The sequence below is a fragment of the Crinia signifera genome, chromosome 2 (genome assembly GCF_055691185.1).
Source record: "Crinia signifera chromosome 2, ASM5569118v1, whole genome shotgun sequence".
In the NCBI taxonomy this organism is placed as follows: domain Eukaryota; kingdom Metazoa; phylum Chordata; class Amphibia; order Anura; family Myobatrachidae; genus Crinia; species Crinia signifera.
Genome location: NC_139218.1, coordinates 243,870,416 through 243,887,758, shown reverse-complemented (window position 1 = coordinate 243,887,758; position 17,343 = coordinate 243,870,416). Strand labels below are relative to the sequence as shown.

Here is a 17,343-nt window from a genome sequence, read left to right as displayed (position 1 = left end):
CACACATATGCATATAGCCAAACTTACTTGTGGGTGAGTTGTGTGATGGCTAACTGGATCAAACTCCTAATAATTTAGTTGGAAAAAATAAGAAATTAACCAACACTTAACACTTCCCAGCGGTGAGAACATCGATAACTGAATCTGTTCCGTAACAATGAGTAATTGGTCTTTACTGGACCTAATACAGATCCCTTTGAGTTTTAGACAATTGCTGGAGTGGAGTAAGTGCATTAACCCTTTCAGGTCCAATGTCTAGTCAGGCTCAACAGCCCTAGTAGCAGATCCAATGGCGAGCCACTTTAAAATAAGAACATTAACATCAATGTAGACCATTTTTAAATAACAAAACAAAAATTTACAATCAATTTAAACATTTGGTACTTGTGTATTTGCAGGGCGCCCACTAAGCTATTTGCTTAGTGGGCTATTCTGCATAGTGTATATTACCCAAAAGGAGAATAGGAAGATTGCGCTAATGTATACACAATAAATTGTATCAATTTCCAATGCACCATGGAGGGGATCACATGTACAGCAAAAGACTGGAGTTAGCGCCCAAATCCACCTCCGTTTCTTCGGTGGTAATATATTCTGCATAGTGAAATCGCATCGCATGCAATTTTGCGATGCTATGGGATTTTCCTTAGTTAATTTTTAGCACCCATGCACACCCCAACTACCCACGTCACCCCGAAGCGTGGCGAGCCCTGTGAGGGGATGCGGATTACTTTACATGTATTCCACGCCACACTGTATAAAATAAACTCCACGCCGACGTGGATAGTGGGGGTATGAAAAGGTCGGGAGGACGCGGAACCGTGTCCACTCGCCACGCTTCTGGGTGACGTGGATAGTGGGGGTGTGCATCGGTGCTTTTAAAATTAAGTACCATCACATCTCATCGCATGGGTGCTTATACAATGAAAAATCGCATTGCAAATGGCATGTGATGCGATCCACGGGCAGGGGTGCACTAAAAATTAAATAAGGAAATTCACATCGCAAGAACCACATACACTGTTTTTCTTTCATATGGAACGATTTACTTACGGTTGATAATTATAGTATGTGATATGTCTTTTCTCTTCAAAAAAAAAAACATAATAAAAAAAAAAAAAGAACTTAATGTCCACTCTCACTACGAATATGAAACAGCAGATATCCCCTATACCCTCCTCAGCTTCTAATCCTCTGATTCGGTGGTTTCCGTGGCATGACTATTGGACACAAAGACCATAATTCTAATAGGATTATATTTCTCAGATGTAATGTCAATGCTAACCTGCTTTTCTTCTAATTCTACTTTACAATTGTTATGTACAGTATAGCCAAATGTATTTGTCGCAACGCTGTGTCTACGTAATTTTATGTATCTGTGTGCAATGATTCAGATTTTAGGTTTTCCATTCCCTTGTTCTCTTCCTTCTTTAATTTATGTCCCCTTTTTTCTATTATTTTCTTTACTTTGCTATATAAAACCAATTAAATAGATTATTGAAAAGAGGGGATGGTCTCTGTCTGCATGGTAGTTACGCCTATAGACCTAAAGGTATGAAATACAGGATTGTCTTCCCCTTAACCCCTCGTACAACCAACTTACATCTTTCTTGGCAATTTTATATGCATCTTGACCCTGCACGCCCATTTCTCTGCTGCTCCTCATTGCTTCTACTCTCCTATTTTCTTTTAAGCAGGTTAAATAAATTGGGAACCGTAGTTTTCTAGTCCGCTTCCTGTCTGCTGTTTATATACTGTGTATTATTGAATTATATAATGGCTTGTAAAATGGAGCATGAATAACATGGGAGCATGAATAAAAACATTTCTGCAAAAAGAATATAGAACATGAACTAATTAAAAATGTGCTTTTATGTAGGGAGCAACAATCAGGGATGAAATGACTCATTTTCATTATGTTGCCATTTCAGCTAGAGACATTCCATTGTAAAGTCATTAGAATGCATAGGAGAGGTCGCGTCCTTCTCTTTCCCCTGCTTGTGCTTTATGTACCTTACTGAACAGTAAATCAAGCTTTCAAGAAACAATTATTTAGCTATGATTGCAAAGCACAAAACCATGAAAGGTTAGGTCTATTTTTTTAGGATTTCTCACTATAAAATGCACTTTTTGAAAAAATGATTAGACATTACTTCAACTTTCCATCTCTCCAGAAAATGATTCTTCAGACCAAGCCTTTCAGACAGTGTGGGATAAAAAGCAACATTCTGAGGGGTGTGGCATAGAAGGTTGACCCTAATAGGTCAATAAGCAAAAGGTTGATACGGAAAAGGTCAACATGTTGGAAAGGCTGAAATGAGTTTTCACTTTTTATGGTGTCAATGCCGAAACCTAAACATGTGAGCCCACAATTAGTGTACCGCTTTGCTCGCCATGCGTTGAGCCAGGATCCTCGCTCAACTACTATTGTGCTTGGAGCGCTTTACCGTTGCCAATAGGAGTCCACACTGATGGTAGAGAATGAAAGGGTCTCAAAATTTTTTAGAAAACCTCATATCGATATTTTCATGTGTCAACCATTGCCAAATCAACCTTTTGACCATGTCCACCATCATGGTGACCTATTGATGGTTCATAGTCTGTCAGCCATTTGGATACCACATTTAAATTTGTGGTTCACTTTAGCAATCCATTTTTACAGGTTTGTACACAAGATCCAATCACTGATACATGTGATAAATTAACAAAGCTGCACAACTGTATCAAAGATGATAACAATGTAAAAAAAAAAACATAAGTTTACCATGAAGTAAATGTTATCAGATCTGACAGGAATGAAGCTACATATACTTCAAATCAATATGAAAATGCTATGTGCACAGAGAAATGCCCCAGCTATAGTTTATCATCGAATTAGCATAAAGCACGCTAATAATCACAGTTTACGGTCAACCAGAATCAGCCCCAAAGTAGGTTGTTCTTGTGGGAGGCCACCAATGCAATAGCCTCCTTACAGGTGTCTTGAGTCCCCCATGTGTGCTCAGGTAACAGATCACAAACTGGCATGCAATCAAACAGCTGGCAGTGGTCATGCATAGTGGTTTCTCACAAACATGGAGATTTGAAGTCAAAAGAGGGGATGGTCTCTGTCTGCATGATAGTTACGCCTGATAGTTACATAAACTTGCCCTTTAATCCCACCATTATATAATGCACTCCACAAAACAAAGGAGTAAGAATATGGTTGCGCCCCCCCCCCCCCCCCCACACACACACAAAAATTCACACATCTAAAAAAATTGCATGTTTTTTGTTGAGTGTACTTTAAAGTGAAAGGACATTACACATGATGCCACACACTGTAGTGCCTTGTACAATTTATGACATTGACACACCATAATGTCCATGACACATTATGACACACATGTAATGGGCATTGCAAATTATGCCATACACATAATGCCCCTTCACCTATTTGTTAGCTACTGCACGGAAGAGATACAAAGTAATAACTCCTAATAAAAATAACTTGTGAACGTGAACTTTAATCATTATATTTGTAGACACTTACTGCTCTGCAAACTGAAGGGTAGATCTCCCCTCTGGCAGTCAGCAGCAGCGGGTAAGGTGCGGGTGTGCTGTGTCTAGGATCAGCAGCAGCGTGTGTGGCCACAGTATTGGGATACAAACACAAGATAGGCAGAACGGGGCCTCATGTCTATAGTTGTGGCAGACAGATTCTCATCCCCCCCCCCCTCTGGCCGCACAGAGAGCAATGAGACTGGTAACACGGTAATTGCGGCACACGTTGGGGGAGGGGGCTCCGAGCTGCTATTCTTGTCACTGTGCAGAGTCGGGTGGCTGTTCCCCGGGGTTGTCAGCCATTAACTGAGATATCCAGTGCGAGAAAAGTTCCCGCGGCAAAAACGGTGAAGTCAGCTGCAGCGCTAGTAGTTCCGCCCCTGGGTGGAGCATGTCCCCGGATCAGTGTGAGAGATGGGGGCCGGGGATGACAGCGGGGAACGGTGTGTGCTGCTGCCTGCTGCGTGCCGGGAGTTCAGGGGAGCAGGGAGGGGGTCAGTGTGCTAACAGGTGGCTACAGTCGCTATAGCCCAGAACTGTCATGCTGGGTGTGTGTGCTGTATAACGCTGGGTGGGAGCGCGGAGTTGACTATGACTCCGCCCAGCGTTACACACACTAACAGATTGACAGTTCTGGGCTATTATATAAGATAGTGTGTATGGCGGAATGATGTATCGTTCAATTGCGTTGCATTGTCACTGGGTCACACATGGTTCTAGTGCATTCCCAGCTTTAGAGACTAGGATGAAGAGCTAGCATTCATTTGGTTAGGGTTATGCTCTAGGCCACAGGTCTTCAACCTGTGGCCCTCCAGATGTTGTGGAACTACATGTCCCAGCATCCCCTGACAGTTTTGGCATGCTCTTATAGGAGAAAATGTGGCAATGCATGTTGGAACATGTAGTTTCACAACATCTGGAGGGCCACAGGTTGAAGACCCATGCTCTAGGCCCTTGATGGCTAACCTTGACACTCCAGCTGTTGTTGAACTAAACATCCCAGCATGCTCTGCATCAGATTAAGCATGGTCAAATAGTAAAACTGAAGCAGAGCATGCTGGGATGTGAAGTTCAACAACAGCTGGAGTGTCAAGGTTAGCCATCAAGGCTCTAGGCCAAACTGTATTCAGTCACAGAACCCTAGAGATTGTCCATGCTGTCAGGATGGACAAATCTGGGAGTTTTAACATGAAGACCTTCCCCCATGTCATTTTGAATCACAAATCATTCATTGTTGGGTTCAGTTGGGACATCAGCAGAAAGAAGGCTAGATGTTTGAGGGATTTTAGATAAATCATCTTTTACAAATGCAGTGAGGGTTACTACAATTTTCTATGTAGAATATTTTTCATTAAAGGTTATATTTACAAATGTGTTCTCATACATCAAGCCTCAATACACCACACGGTGTGAGACCCCTTGAGACTTTGATAGCGGGTCTTAGTCACAATGCAATGTAACTGGGAGATGCTGCTTACTTTGATATGCAATACTTGTATACAGATGTACACCTAACATAGGACTAGTGCAAGTTTCAGTTAATTTCCCAGGCTGGTTTTCCATCACAGTCGCCCCTTAGTCATGATAGAATGATATAAATAGTGGAGTGCTATATTGTGCTGCTACGGAATGTGGTATACAGATGGAGCAGGCTCCATCTTTGCAGGGGCTGGCGATTATCGCCAGCGGCAGGCGCGCACCCCGTGGCTACAGAGCTGGCTCCGCTGCCCCGCCCCCCTTCCTGAAGAGGAGACTGGCAGGATGCCGCCGCGGTGCCGCCCTGAAACTGGGACGCGTGTGCGTGTGAGACGCACGCGCGTCCCAGTCAAATGGATAGCCTCTGCGCCGGCTATCGCCAGCGCAGGCATGCTGGCGATCCCCGGCCAAGGATCTGAGGTGCTCCATATGTATGTTCATGACACTAGAGGTGACAGTAGAAGTTTCTGGCTGCCGTTTCCATGTTGGCCACAGGAGGCTGGTATTATGCACAGGGGTCACTACCACCGATACAAGAATACAAATGTAGCAATAAAAAAAATACTAGGAATAATTCTTATAATGCATGACATGTAATACAAAATGGGGATACACTACTGTGACACACACAAGAAAACATATATATAGTAGACGCTACAATAATGGGTACTCTTTACCTAGAAGGGCGCCAGCGATTGAAATCGCGGGCGTCGGGGGTAAAAATCGCGGTCATCGCGGGCATATCGGGATGGCCGCGATGCCCGCGATGACCGCGATTTTCCCATAGGGAACAATGTTAAAAAGGCTGATTGACCGCGATTTTACTGTTAAATGCCTCAATGGACCCGATTTGGCCATAGGAATCAATGTTAAATGGGCCACAGAGCCCAAATAGGCCCAATTAACCCTTAAATGTCCCCCCCAATTTTTAACGCCACCCCACGATCCACGCCAACCCGAAGCGTGGCGAGCGCAGCGAGCCCGCGAGGGGCGGCGGTACGCGTCCTCCGACCTTTTCATGCCCTACTATCCACTAGGGCGTGGAGTGAGAATAGAATAGTGTGGCGAGCGCAGCGAGCCACCGAGCCCGAAGCGTGGCGAGCGCAGCGAGCCCCGCGAGGGGACGCGGATACCTTCACAGGTAGACGCGTCCCCTCGCGGGCTTCACAGGTGTCGGCGTCGCCACGGACACCTGTGAAGCCCGCGAGGGGACGCGTATAACTGTGAAGGTATCCGCGTGCGCTCGCCACGCTTCGGGCTCGGTGGCTCGCTGCGCTCGCCACACTATTATATTCTCACTCCACGCCCTAGTGGATAGTAGGGCATGAAAAGGTCGGAGGACGCGTACCGCCGCCCCTCGCGGGCTCGCTGCGCTCGCCACGCTTCGGGTTGGCGTGGATCGTGGGGTGGCGTTAAAAATTTGGGGGGACATTTAAGGGTTAATGGGCTCTGTGGCCCATTTAACATTGATTCCTATGGCCAAATCGGGTCCATTGAGCCATTTAACAGTAAAATTGATTCCTATGGTAAATCGGGAGCATCGCGTCGTGGGCATCGCGGGTACATTTATGGCCGGCCGCGACGCGACCGACACGATTTCCATGTTTAACATGGGTTTCAATGGGAAATCGCGGGCATCGCGTCGGTCGCGTCGCGGCCAGACATAAATGTACCCGCGATGACCGCGACGGGCGCCCAACTAAGTAAAGAGTACCCAATAATGTTATGTAATATGGAAAATAGGTTATTTGCGCATATGTGGATCACCTAATGCGGATAAATTAGTATATTACAGAGCATGGCATCCTGATGTACAATTACATACTAGGAGGCTGGGTATGAGATTATTGAACCATGTACTGTAGGACACTGCTACAGATACTACTATATTCTGTGCTGGCATTAAAAATAAATTAGTGCCCATGTTAGACACTTTAGTTCAAACACTTTCAGTCCTCATACAGGTCTGAAATAATGAGCTGGATTTAGCATTTCCTGGTATTAAACATCTACAAGTATTAAACTCAGACAGAATAAGGATGAAAAAAATATGGTCATAGATGAGATGTAACTTACATAATACTTGTCATCACTTTGATTGTAAGCCAGTTTCACAACACCATACGAGCCCTATAAATAGAAAGACAATTGTTACTGGAGAACAATACATTCCGAACAATGGGCGTGATGCGGACGCAATGACTATGTCGGATGCAGTAGCGTGGATTTTGGCCACTACGAATATATCAATGCCACAATATGTATATGTGAAATTACTTGCAGCTGACACCATTCAAAAATGGCGAGTCTTTTAAAGACATTTATCATATTTTTGTTGTGTGATTATTGGCAGCAAAGGAGCAGCAATTCAACCATCTGAGGGTAAGTGGTCAGTATAATTATTTGAGAAAAAACTAATTCCAAGCAAAAATAAATTGTTTGTCCAAATAGAGAAACCGACCCCTGTATACCGCAGCAGGTAGCAGGATACCAAGTACATAATAGACAACATACTATACTCAGTCAAATCGAGCATAACAAATAAATGCTCAATGTTACAGACGTTGTCTTCTACAGGTATTACAGTATCTGCAATATTTATTGCATACAGAAAGAACAGGGAAATTGTACTTCAAGGACACAAATTAAGGCTGTCATTACAAATGAGTAGACAAATAAAAATCTTATCTTTTTTGTACAGTAGGTCACATGGACAGAGGCAATGAAGCCAACGGTGGGACTCACATATACTATGAGGGTAAAATATCACATCATGTCTCTTATGTACTATAGATTACCTAAAGTGATTACTTAATGGATAACATAAGCACAGAATAAATATGAGTTGCCCGTAAGAATAGTGTTAGTGACTGTACAATATATTAACACATCTTATTGTTTTCAGAGTTCAATCCAGTTGAAGAACCACAAGAGGCTGTGACAGCAGAAGTACCGGAGGACAGTAAGTATTAAACCCCTCACACACATATTTATATAAAAATATAAAAGGCTAACTACTCCTCCCCTCTGAGAGGACGTAAGCCACTGACCAATCGAGGCCATGGACAGACCAAATTACTCCTTTGGAAAGCTCAAAGTGATAATACATTGCAGAAGCCGTCATTTTGACTGGCTTTTAACTAGTTATACATAAAAGTCTATTATATCAATGACTATGGGCGCCTTTTATGCAGTGAGACATATTTTATGCAGATAGAAGACACTCAGCAGTGTGAAACAAGAAGTGGTGTTTAAAAATGTCTATATAGACAGCACATGTACTAAGCCTTTGGGGGGTATTCAATGTGGGGTTACGGCTGTCAAGCTGGCTTGACAGCCGTAAACCCTGTCCCGTTCTCGGTCAGCTCGACTGAGAAATCGCAGGTGGGATTCAATGTCCCACCCGCTGTGGGGTGAGAAAGGGGCGTGGCTGCAAGAAGTGGCCGGGAATCACCGAGCTGCGGCCGGGAGCTCGGCACTTCCTGGCAGAACGAGCCCGACTGCTTGTGAAGTCAGGCTCCTTCTGTAAGATCCCCTGCTTAATGCTGTCAAGGGAGACCGCATTGAATAGGGCCCGACGGACATCTACACCATCGGGAGATGGTCGCCGGTGATTGAATATCCCCCTCTATCTCTGATAAAGTGGGGAGAGAAACTACCAGTCAATCAACTTATGTCATTTTTTAAAATACATTAAATTCATGAGTCATTCCTGAAAAACAGTGCCAACATATCTGCTAAAAATTGTAGCATCGCTCACATTCGTTACATAAATTAAAATAAAAAATGTTGTGTAAAAATAGATATTTCCTATATAAAAAAGGTAAACATTACAGGTCATTATGATGAATAAAAGTTTGCTTGCCAATTTTCACACCTAATTCGACAAATTCACTTGGCAATCAAGTGTTAAACTCTAAAATGTGTCTGGTAAAATTAGTGTACCCACTCTTACTGTAGTATGGATCATCTCTGATCCACCTGCCTCCTCCAGTCATCTGGTGATAAACAGTGTCTCGACAGTTTCCATTATCTTAACCTGTGTGAATACTAGTCATTGGGGCACAAAATCTGGCAAATGACACCCCAGAAGAGCATTTACTGGCTTGGGCATGTCCTACTCAGCCCAAATTTTAGTATATACAAATGAATGTTTTCACCAGATTATTGATCTTGATGCTCTGACTGTTGGCACCATTACATATCTACTAATTCAATTTAAAAATGAGGTTGCAGGTGACTTCATTCCCAATTCAGATTTGCCATCAATCAATAGATGACCTTGGAGGGCATACTGATCATTTAGACCAACATGGAGGAATTTAGTAAGCTCTGCCCATGACCTGATAGTGTCTCATGAGGCTCTAAACTGATAGAGTTTATGGTACTGAGGGATAGAATTGCTGATCTAGACGACCAGTTGTGCCAAAAACATTTAAAACTTCAGGGAGTTCCTGAAACGATATTTTCAGTTTTATCCTTTGATTTATTTATTGATCATATTCACAGACTCCCTCATGCGCGTACACTACTTTCAAATTAAAGAATTATCGCTGAAATCTTCTAGACCATCACCTGATTCTTGGGATTTCTACAGCTTTTTGGAGAACTTCCTCAAGCTACAATGCCATCTGGAGGGTCAATATTCTTAACGGATGGGGATTTTATACTAAATTGCTAGTTTGTCATGAAGGCTCCCCTATCTCAATTTCTAATCTAGAAGAAGGCATGAAAATTCTTTCTAAATGGAACATTACAGGCTTTTAAGTAAGCCCTTCACCTGATCATTGACTTCAGCAGGACTGGGGTCATAGTCATAAGGGTCTGGGGGCGGTTTCTGCCTCCACAGGGAACACCAGACCTTTTGTTGTTTACTAAGGTTTTATCTGTATGCATCTAGTACTGAAATGTAACAGGATACGGTCACTAGGTCTACAAGCATTAGGTTGACATGACAGAAGGTCAACATGGTCATTAGGTCGACATGGGGAAGGTCCACAGTCACAAAGTCAACATAGGGTTATTAACTTTATTTTGAGCCGACATGTGCTGACAGGTGGTATTTCATGGCCAACCATCCACTAGGGCATGGTGGAAGAATAAAATAGTGTGCCAAGTGTAGCGAGGCACCGTGCCCGAAGTGCATCGAGCCATGCGAAGGGATGCATTTTCATACATTTCAGTGTCCATGTGGACTGTGTCGACATTCGGGACAAAAAAAGTGAAAAACTCCATGTCGACCTTTTGACCATCACCCTTCTCCGTGTCGACATCCATTTATGTCAACTTTCCTGCATGTTGACCTAATTCATGTCTATGCTATGATCCATAACCAATGTAACTACTGAGCTTACAAGATTTCCTTCTGTTTGATTGGTGTCCCCTAATTTTCATTGACATTGACCTGCTAATCTGATCTTGTTCTTTTATCCAGTATACAGATTTGTTATTATACCAATGTTTTATTGAACTCTGTTCTAAGTTATATATTATACTGTATGTTATATATTTGTTAATCTTTCTGTGCTGGGAGCACAGCAGGTGTACTTACTTGTATACAAGTGAATAGAGATGGGGTATACCATGGGGTTTACATTCACTTTAGTATATCTAATGGGAGGTTAGCTGCTACCACCCCAGTCAGAGTTATGTGGCCCATATTATCATATGCCAAAAGCAATTCAAGGTTAGGTATACTTTTATAAGATAATTTTGTTCCTAATGCCTTTATTAGTGGTTTATGGCAAATATTACATCCATCAATAATATACAATTTTTATAAGAAGCATAAGAACAATCTGTGATTTTCGTGAGGTGGAGTACTTCTCATGCGCTCCAAAGGGGGGGGCTGCTTGCAGGCATACCTGTAAAGTCTAACCTTTTAGACTTTGTTAACTGATATAAAAGAAGGGGGGGGTAATTAACCTGGCTTAACGCCTTCGTTGTTTGAACAGCACGTGATCAAAAGTGAAGATAAAAGAAAAATACTTCCTTTCTATGGGTGATCTGATGTTATGCAGTCCTTCTATTGTTGTTGTTGGGTCCTCAATAATTCGGGGTTCATGGTGTCAGAGGGAGAGGGTCAGGAACTTTCCTGGTTTACAGCCTGATGTAAGATTCAGAGCGGACACCTCCAGCGATGTTTTCCACTATGCACACACAGTTGTCCTGCTTGGCAAAGAGGTGTCCCATGGGCCTCGGATGTGTTACAAAATCGCTGAAGGTTTTCTGAAAGATGCCCATATAGTCGCTATTCCCAAACCAGGCAAAACACCCACTTACTGTATGTATAAAGCTATTGCCCTATTGCATTACTAAATACTAATGTTAAAGAATATACTAAATACTAATGTTAAAGAATATGCTAAATTACTTACTAAGGGCAGTATTCAATGAAAAAAATTTGCCGTGCATGGCGAGAGATTTTTTCTCTTGCCATGCACTCGCCCTGTTCCGGAGGGCTCGCTGCCACTCCTGCTCCCTCTATTCAATGTGGTTAAGACTCCCTGCCACTCGCGGCGAGTCATAACCCCTGCAGCGGACGAGCGTCCGCGGCAGGGAGCTGGCAGGGAGCCGTGGGACGGTGGCAGCCAGGGAGATTAAAGTCTCCCTGGCTGCCCCAGAACATATGTGGAGGGGAGGTGGGCTCCCCAGGACCCAGGCAGCACAAGCTGCCCCCCCTATAGCCAGCGGGGGACCCAGTATTCACTGCACCCGATCGTGCATATGTAATGATCGGATGCAGTGAATATATGAATATCTAATGAGCGGCGCGAGAGCTCCGGCCCCCTGCTGGCTGCTCTGTGTAAAAAAAAAAATTTAAATTTTTTTTTTAAATTAAATATATATTCATGTGCTATAAGCACATGAAAAAAAATAACATGCCCCTTCACAGAAAAAAAATCCTGATTTTTTTACACCAAAATTAAAAAGAAAAAACCTTTTAGTTTAAAAGTTCACATTCCAGCTCTCCATGAAAAGATGGAGAATTGCTACACGGAGAGAGACGGTGAAAATCACTTAGAAAGACGGCGAATATTTCACATTGAATAGGGTTGCTCGCTTTTGGAGAGCAAAATGCTCCGTCCAAGGCGAAAAAAGCACAAATTTGCCATAAAACAGGGCGAATTTTTCTCATTGAATACTGCCCTATGAATGTTTGTTTTACCATCTTTGATTAAACCTGCTCAGGTGGGGTTTGTACCAGGTAATAGGCCCCAGATAATGATGTGTTTGAATACTGCAATTCCCTTAAAAGACCTTTTACGGATTCTCTCCTTGGCCACACTCCGTCCTTTCAGATTTGAAGGAGGATACTTGATTCTATTTTAGTTTTGTATACCCCCTCACTAAAGTTTTTGTCAATGAAAGTTACTCCGTAGGGTTTTGATATTATTAACCCTAGAATACATATATGGGTAATAAAATACCCAAAAGAAACACTTGAAATGACTGCATGCCAAAATTACGTATATGTGTTCTAGGGTTAATAGTACTTGGCAAAAATGCTCTTTATTCATTTTAATATTTGCTCTGGCAATTGAGGCGTCTGTTTGAGAATATTAGATCTGTAGATGCTATAAATGGCCCTATTATAGGTGGAATCTTCCATAGGATTAGTTTACTTGCAGATGAAATCTTGCCCGAAACTTCACTTGTTTCTTTTCATCTGGTCCTTGATATGTATGATAAGGTTTCGTATTATTAAACAACAAAAATTTACATTTACTGTACCAGCTGCTGTCCAAAGCCTGAGGGCCAGATGTACTGAGCTTGAAAAGTGATAAAATGGAGAGTGATAAACAACCAGCCAATCAGCTCCTACCTGCCACGTCACAGGCTGGGCTTGAAAAATGACAGTTAAGAGCTGATTGGTTGTCTATTACTCTCCATTTTAATCACATTTCAAGGCTTAGTACATCTCGCCCTGAAAGAGGAGTAAATTAACGCTTGGCAATTCAGGTACCTCAAGATTCTGGGTGTTCATCTGGCAAGGGACAGTGATTTATTAGACTGTAATTATGGTCACCTATTGAAGGCTTTTTAGGGTCTTGCCAAAGAGTTGATGGTTCATGAATTTTCATGGTTCTGTTATACTGCAGCAGGTAAAAATGACATTATTGGCAAACTTTTGTACCTTTTTTTGCACCACCCCAAGATCATTACCTAGGGCTAGGCCGATTTGTAAAAAAAGAAATCAGATATTGTATTATACGATTCATGTGATGTGTATATGTATGTTATGTTTTGAACTCTTATACTCAAAACTCAATAAAAAAAGTTTATAAAATAAATAAATAAATCAGATTCTCTCTCACTACAATTGGAAGCATGTTAAAACCTCGAAACTCTCTACCTTGTTAATAATACTGGTGGTGTGGCCTTCCCTGATTTAGAAAAGTATCACTCAGCCTTTATACTTAGTCAGGACAGAGATTGGTTTGCATAGGATGCAAAACCCTGGGTAGTTATGGAATGATCTTTTGCAGTATGCATCCCTTACCTTTTGCAGATGTATTCTTGGTCTGGTCTGAGTAAAGCCTTCGGCAGCACTACAACAATCTGGCATAAATTTGTATCCTCTAGAAGGGAGATCTTTTTACCTTCCACTGAGTTGTCCTTAACAACCATTGCTTGTTCAATCCCCAGTACAGTACAGTATTATTGGTGCAATTATAAACTGTACAGAAGTGTGCACTTTAGACCCTTACTCCAAAACTGCCGTTCCCACCACTTGATTCATATGCTCCTGCATATATTTTCCAAAGTCTCATTAGGTAACATTCTCTTTTGCAGAAATAATTTGCCTTTTTATTTTTATAAAAAATTTTCATAGTTTCTTTCCTTAGGACTCTTCCGCGCTCCCCTGACTTTCTCCCGCTTTCTCAAGTCTCAACCTTTCTTTGATCAGCACTTGATTTTGTCATATACTGAAGATTATACTTTGCATTATTTATTGTTCTTCTTTTCATCTTAATTATTTACTTTTTCTGACAGCTTCACTATCTGAACTACAGTATGTGCATCCATTTTTTTTGTTTTTCAGCTTGATTACCTGGGCTCAGCTCCATGTGAAAGGATCAACTCTGATCCAACTCTGATCCACCTCGGTTTCGCTACACAGGGTCATGACCAGGTTTATTTGTGGATCCAATCCCGGTTGGTTGTGGTTTGAAAGTTATGACCTGGGTCATTTAATGTTACTATGTTATAGTGAAGTAAAATTACAATCATTTAATTAAAGACACAGGCTTTTATTAACAACTGCTTTAGGTTTATGTAAAGAGTAAATATTTGTTGACCCTTCTTTGCTAAGACCTCTGCAATTTGCCCTGGCATGGTGTCAATCAACTTCTGGACCACATACTGGAAAAGGCATTGTTTGTAACCAAACAGTTCTTGGATGGTTAGGAAAAGTTGCTCTTAGTGGATGTTTTGGTGCCATTCTTTATTCATGGCTGTGATCTTAGGCAAAATTGTGAGTGAGCCCATTCACTTGGCTGAGAAGTAACCAAACCATGAATGGTCAGGACTAATGGAAGCACTCACCTTTTCTCAGGACAAGCATTTTTTCAGAAGCACCAAACAATCTGAAAGGGAATCCGTCAAAGAAAATGACTTTACCCCAGTCCTCAGCATTCTCATACCTGTACCTTATGCAGAATATCAGTCTGTCCCTGTTATTTTCCTTGACGAGAAGAGAAGTGGCTTTTTTGCTGCCCTTCTTGATACCAGGCCATAGTCCAAATGTCTTTGCCTCACTGTGCATGCAGACCCACTCACACTAGCCTGCTGCCATTCCTGAGCAAGCTCTGGACTGATGATGCACCAACCTGGCAGCTGTATTAACTTTAGGAGATGGCCCCAAATGATTGTTTGAGGTGCAATCTTACTAGTAGTAATATCCTTGCCATTGAAGCCCTTTTTATGCAAAGCAATGATGGCTGCATGTGTTTCCTTGGTTAACAGTGGAAGAAAAATGGTTCCAAACACCACCCTCCTTTTAAAACTTCCAGTCTGATATTCTAACTCAGGTGAGAGTTTTGACGAGGGCAAGGCTCGACATCAAGGCCATTCTGACTGTGTTAACAAAAGAATGACTGACTATGGGACAGATGTATTAAGCTTTAACAAGAGATAAATCCAAGGGTGATAAGGGGAGATAAACATCCAGCCAATCACCTGCTAACTGCCATGTTACTGCCAACATAACTAACATAAAATAGCTAACTAACTGCTAGTGTTTGAAAAAAGTCAGTAAGGAGCTGATTGGCTGTACGTTTATCTCTCCTTATCACCCTTGCATTTATCTCTTGCTAAGGCTTAATACATCTGCCCCTATGTCAGCTGGTCCTTTTGTGGCAAGGCTAAAATGCAGTGGAAATGTGTTTGGGATTAAGTTCATGGTCATGGCAAAGAGGGCGTTTAAAAAGATGAACTGTAATTAGTTACAAATGATCATATAAACTGAGGTAGCGGACTTTGGAAAAATGTATATTTGTGACATTCTCACTTGGTCACAGCTGTAAATGAAGGGCCTAATTCAGACCTGATCTCAGGAAAACATTGTTTGCAAAAAGGACAGTCAGTTAAATTTGGGAGAGTTATTTTGTTTCTGTGCAGAATAAATACTAGCGGATTTATTTTTATATTGCAATTTAGGTTTCAATTTGAACACCCCCCACCAAAATCTAACTCTCTCTGCACGTTACATTTACCCCACCTGCAGTGCACATTGTTTTTCCCATTTCAAGAACAAATTTGCCCTAGTGATCAAGTCTGAATTAGGCCCCAAGTACAGCTCACACTTAAATATGTGTTTCTTGCCAGGACAAAAAATAGGATTTTGGGTACCTACCGGTAAATCCTTTTCTCGTAGTCCATATGGGATACTGGGTTTCACTACTATGGGGATTGAGACCTCCGCAGGAGAGACAGGCACATAAAAGAACTTTCAGTGTGGGTGCACTGGCTCCTCCCCTCAATCTCCCTCCACTAGTCAGTTAATGCAAAAACTGTGCCGAAGGAGAGCATGTGAGGAGTATGTGATAATGTATTGTGGTGAGATTCATCCAGCACACCCAACCGAACAAAACAACATATAAAAAAGGTGAATCCTAACAACTTCAGAGGACACCTGTAACTAGAACAAGTCTATAGACATATCCATCCTATAGGAAACAAGGCAATAAGCCTAACAATGAAGTAGGATCTGACAGCAGAAAAGCCGCACCGAGGCGGGCTCCCAGTATCCCATCTGGACTACGAGAAAAGGATTTACCGGTAGGTACCCAAAGTCCTATTTTCTCTACCGTCCAATGGGATACTGGGTTTCACTACTATGGGGAGGTCCCAAAGCTACCAGAACGGGTGGGAACGTGCGGAGTCTGCTGTAGAACCGCATTCCCGAACTGGAAATCCTCCCTGGCCAGGGTGTCAAACTTGTAGAACTTCACAAATGTGTGTTGCCCTGACCAAGTTGCAGCCCTGCAAAGCTGCATAGCCGACACCCCTCGAGCAGCAGCCCAAGAGGTACCTACAGACCTGGTTGAATGAGCCCTTACTGAAAAAGGAAGCGATAAACCAGCTGATGCATAAGCCTGTTGGATAGTACATCTTATCCACCTGGCAATGGTACGCGTTGAAGCAAGTAAACCCTTCTTCTGCGCATCATAAAGCACAAAAAGGCTGTCCGTCTTACGGAACCTAGCTGTGCGCTTGACATACCCCTTAAGGGTGAGGACCACATCCAGGGAATCTGGTATACCCGGGTGTGCCGCGCTCGAAGGGACCACAATAGGTTGGTTTAGGTGGAACACTGACACCACCTTTGGAAGGAATTGTGGTCTAGTCCTGAGCTCCACCCTATCGTTATGGAACACAAGGTAAGGGCTCTGACATGATAAGGCCCCAAGCTCGGACACCCTCCTGGCCGAAGCTAGAGCCAGCAGAACAACTGCCTTCCAAGTGAGGTGTCGCAGCTCAGCCTCCTCCAGTGGAACAAACCGGGCTGATTTTAAGAAAGTAAGAATTACTTCCAAATCCCATGGTGCAGTGGGAGGCACAAAGGGGGGCTGGATCCTCAGAACCCCCTGTAAGAAGGTTTGCACTTCCGGCAAGACCGCAATCTTTTTCTGGAAAAACACAGACAGCGCGGAGATTTGGACCTTTAAGGAACCCAATCTGAGTCCCTTGTCCAATCCAGCCTGGAGGAAACATAGCAGGTTGTTTAAGCGAAAACTTGCCGGAGGCAAGTCATTCTTCTCGCATCAGGCAATATATCTTCGCCATATTACATGATAATGAGAAGCCGTCACCGGCTTC

General features: G+C 42.7%; 1 protein-coding gene across 2 annotated transcripts in view; it reads right to left on the bottom strand.

The window, feature by feature from the left end:
* Positions 1–17,343, bottom strand: part of CAMKK1 (calcium/calmodulin dependent protein kinase kinase 1) — a 249,204-nt gene that overhangs the window by 149,110 nt on the left and 82,751 nt on the right. For both annotated transcript variants that reach the window (XM_083174142.1, XM_083174143.1), the window contains exon 4: positions 7,096–7,149. In XM_083174142.1, the coding sequence (XP_083030268.1) occupies positions 7,096–7,149 (54 nt within the window). The remainder of the gene's footprint in view (positions 1–7,095; positions 7,150–17,343) is intronic.